Raw genomic sequence first — 3,202 nt, 5'->3', positions numbered from 1 at the left:
ATTCGATCACTTCTGTATTTATATGGATTGAATTTAGAAATTCACTTCATCCTTCTTAATATTCCAAAGGCTGGACTGTTCTTTGTTGCACATTTGTTGGGCCCAAGTGATGTATTGAGCTAATGTGGGTGAAGAGTCACTACTGTACAAATGTATTAGAAAACATATTTTATTTTCTGTTTCAAGAAAAAACAATCTCTTCCTTGTTTGGCTTTAATTTGTTTTGCTAATTGTTACAACAAAAAAACCCTTCCAACAATAATACAGCTTTGAAGACAATTCCTCAGTGTATGTCATGTGCTAATACACAGCATAAAAATATATACACTGATGTTTACAAGGACTCAAGAATGTCACTTTATTGTCAGTTAAAAACACATGCGAGTGTCTTCTGTACAAAGATATGTTTATTTACTACAACTTTCCCTCAGCTTGCCAGTTTTGTCGGATGAGGTTTATGACATTTTTCTTTGCTTGTTCTTTACACGGTAGAGGATCTTTTCCACAGATCTTTTCACATCTTTGTTTCTCAGGGTGTAGATAATTGGATTCAACACTGGAGTGACCACAGCATAGAGCAGTGAGACAACTTTTTCTATTTCAAAAGTCTGATCAGAATGAGGGCAGAGATATGTGAAGATTACTGTCCCGTAGAAGATAGTAACCACCATGAGGTGACTGGAACAGGTAGAAAAGGCCTTATGCCTTCCTGACACAGAAGGGATATGGCAGATGGCTGAAACAATCAGCGCGTATGAAGTCAATGTCAGAAGGAAAGATATGAGAACAATCACTGCGGAGACCAGGAATACCATTGTGTCAGCCATAAAAGTATTTCCAGTCGAGAGCTTAATCAAGGGCCCCGTGTCACAGAAGAAGTGGTTGATCTGGTTGCTGCTGTTAAATGGCAACTGTGAAATGAAGGCTATGGGCAGGAAGGGAGTCAAAAATCCAATCAGCCAGGAACCCAAGGCGAGGCAGACACAAACATGGCTGTCCATGAGCACTGGATATTGCAATGGGTGACAGATGGCTAAATACCTATCATAGGCCATAGCAGCCAAGAGAAGGAACTCTGTGGAGCCAAAGAAAAAGAAGAAATACATCTGAGTGAGGCAGGTCCAGAAGGAGATGGCACAGGATGCCCTGAGGACATTTCTTAGCAACTGGGGAAGAGTAACTGAGGTATAACACATCTCAAGGAATGAGAAATGCCTCAGGAAAAAGTACATGGGGAATCGCAAGCTCATATCTATATGGGATAGGACAATGATCAAGCCATTGCCAAGGAGTATGAAGAGATAGACGGAGAGGAGAATGACGAAGGACAGTAATTGGAACTCCTGAAGCTCAGGAAAGCCAAGCAGCATGAATTTGGGGACTGAGGTGCCATTCAGCATATTCTTGGTCCAGTCTGTACAGCCAGCATCAAAAGGAAGTGGAAGACATAGGAAAGAAACAAAATGTGTTTGAGAATAGAGATGCTAGTGGGGAAAGCATTTATTCTTCCAATAAACACATTCAAGGCACCCATTCACCCTTTTTCAACTTTGATTTGAACAAAGCCACCTGAATTAATTTGGTACAAGTACACATTTCATACACAATATTATATACACATTAAAGTCGTTTGGGATTTCCCACTGCTTTGGTATGTTAGATAGCTCTAGCTTACATTATGAAAGCATAGCTCCCTATATTCTGCACTGGGTTCCAAAAATAAGTTTGAATTGAAATAGCAACAAGAACTATTCAGCAGGACTTCAAGACCAATTGGTTTATTAATCAGTGACCACTGATCCCATATAGACACTTACCACTCAGAGTAATAAACATAAGCAAACAAAATATCTTATAAATGCATATAAAATTAAAAATCGTACATGCTATCAGACCCCCAAGTCCACTCCTCCCCTGGAATAGCTCTGTCTTCATTTTTTCCCCCCACAAAGCAGATAATGTTGGAGACAAATGAAGATCTAGGCACAATCAAAATAATTGGGTCAACTCTAATGAGAGATGTGATCCTGCAAATAATCCAAAAGTAGTAGAGGTATAAAAGGCTTTATAGGTTGAAACCTATAAACTGTATGAATTTATATTAATCAGCTTCAAATCAAGATAAATGTCTTTCTGTGATGTAACATAAAACCATATTTAGAGATTTCAGATTCAGCAAATCCCATCGGTCATCACATAATTTGAGCAAACCCTTTCCTGTTCTTGATATTTGTTTTCAAATAGCAAGTTTCTTCAACTAGGAACTAGGCATGTAGACTAGACCTGCATTTTTGTTTATGCTATAATTCAGGAGCTATTTTATGGGGTTTAAAACCAATTCCATCATTCTGGGGAAAGATGATACTGTTCAAAAGAGTTGCAGAAAGAGATTACATTTGTGTCCATGCTTTCAGAAGCTTCTTTTTAGAACCAAACCTGAAGCTGTGTACAGAGACCTAAAAGGGACTTCCATTTAGCTCAACAAAAGATGTTATCAAAAAACAAAATTCAGAAGATTTAAGCTTACCAATATCTACAGTTTAATATTTGCTTAACTGTGTTTTACAAAGTTACTTGGGAGGGGAAACTTGCAATTTACCATACCACATATTTAGTAGGATAGAAAAATAACATAATGTTCAGTTTATACTTGGAAATATTCCCAGGTCATCTTTCTGGCCACACATTTATGTATTTGGAATATTGCAATACTTCTACTCAATGTTGGTTGCTCAGCAACACAAGCAATAGGGATAGTGTGCTCACAATTCTTTAGACCTTTCCATAGATATCTGATGGCCTTTTTGGGAAGAAAAAGCTGCAATAGACTTTTGGTCCAATTAGCATGCCTTACATTCTTTAACCATATCCATTTCAAAAATGTCTTTTTCAGAACAAATTCAGTACATGCAGATTTTCTGCTTTCTTTATGTGCAGATATGGCTATGGTAACAATTGAATGCACAAATAATTTCACCAAACTTTATTCTGTTTTCCTGATAAATGGAATATAATACCCAAGATGCCTTGGATTCTGAAGTAAAGAACCACTAAAAATATCCAGCAGCAACAAATACAGTATTCTGCAGGTGTGTTATCTATATTTTCCAAATGTAACACTCTTAATTATGTAATAATCACTATTTCCAGAAACTGAGGTTAGTTTTATCAGGGGCCAAAAGTGGTTCACATAAGATATTGG

The 3,202-nt window shown here is 37.4% G+C and overlaps 1 protein-coding gene across 1 annotated transcript; it reads right to left on the bottom strand.

The window, feature by feature from the left end:
- Positions 1 to 455: 455 nt before the first annotated feature.
- LOC107295681 (olfactory receptor 11L1-like) lies at positions 456 to 1,400 on the bottom strand. Its single transcript, XM_015825006.1, has one exon. The coding sequence runs from the start codon at positions 1,398 to 1,400 to the stop codon at positions 456 to 458; it is 945 nt and encodes a 314-aa protein (XP_015680492.1).
- Positions 1,401 to 3,202: the final 1,802 nt, after the last annotated feature.

Source organism: Protobothrops mucrosquamatus, unplaced genomic scaffold (assembly GCF_001527695.2).
Source record: "Protobothrops mucrosquamatus isolate PMUCROS unplaced genomic scaffold, P.Mucros_1.0 scaffold2445, whole genome shotgun sequence".
Taxonomy (NCBI): domain Eukaryota; kingdom Metazoa; phylum Chordata; class Lepidosauria; order Squamata; family Viperidae; genus Protobothrops; species Protobothrops mucrosquamatus.
This window is presented reverse-complemented; position numbering and strand designations above follow the sequence as displayed.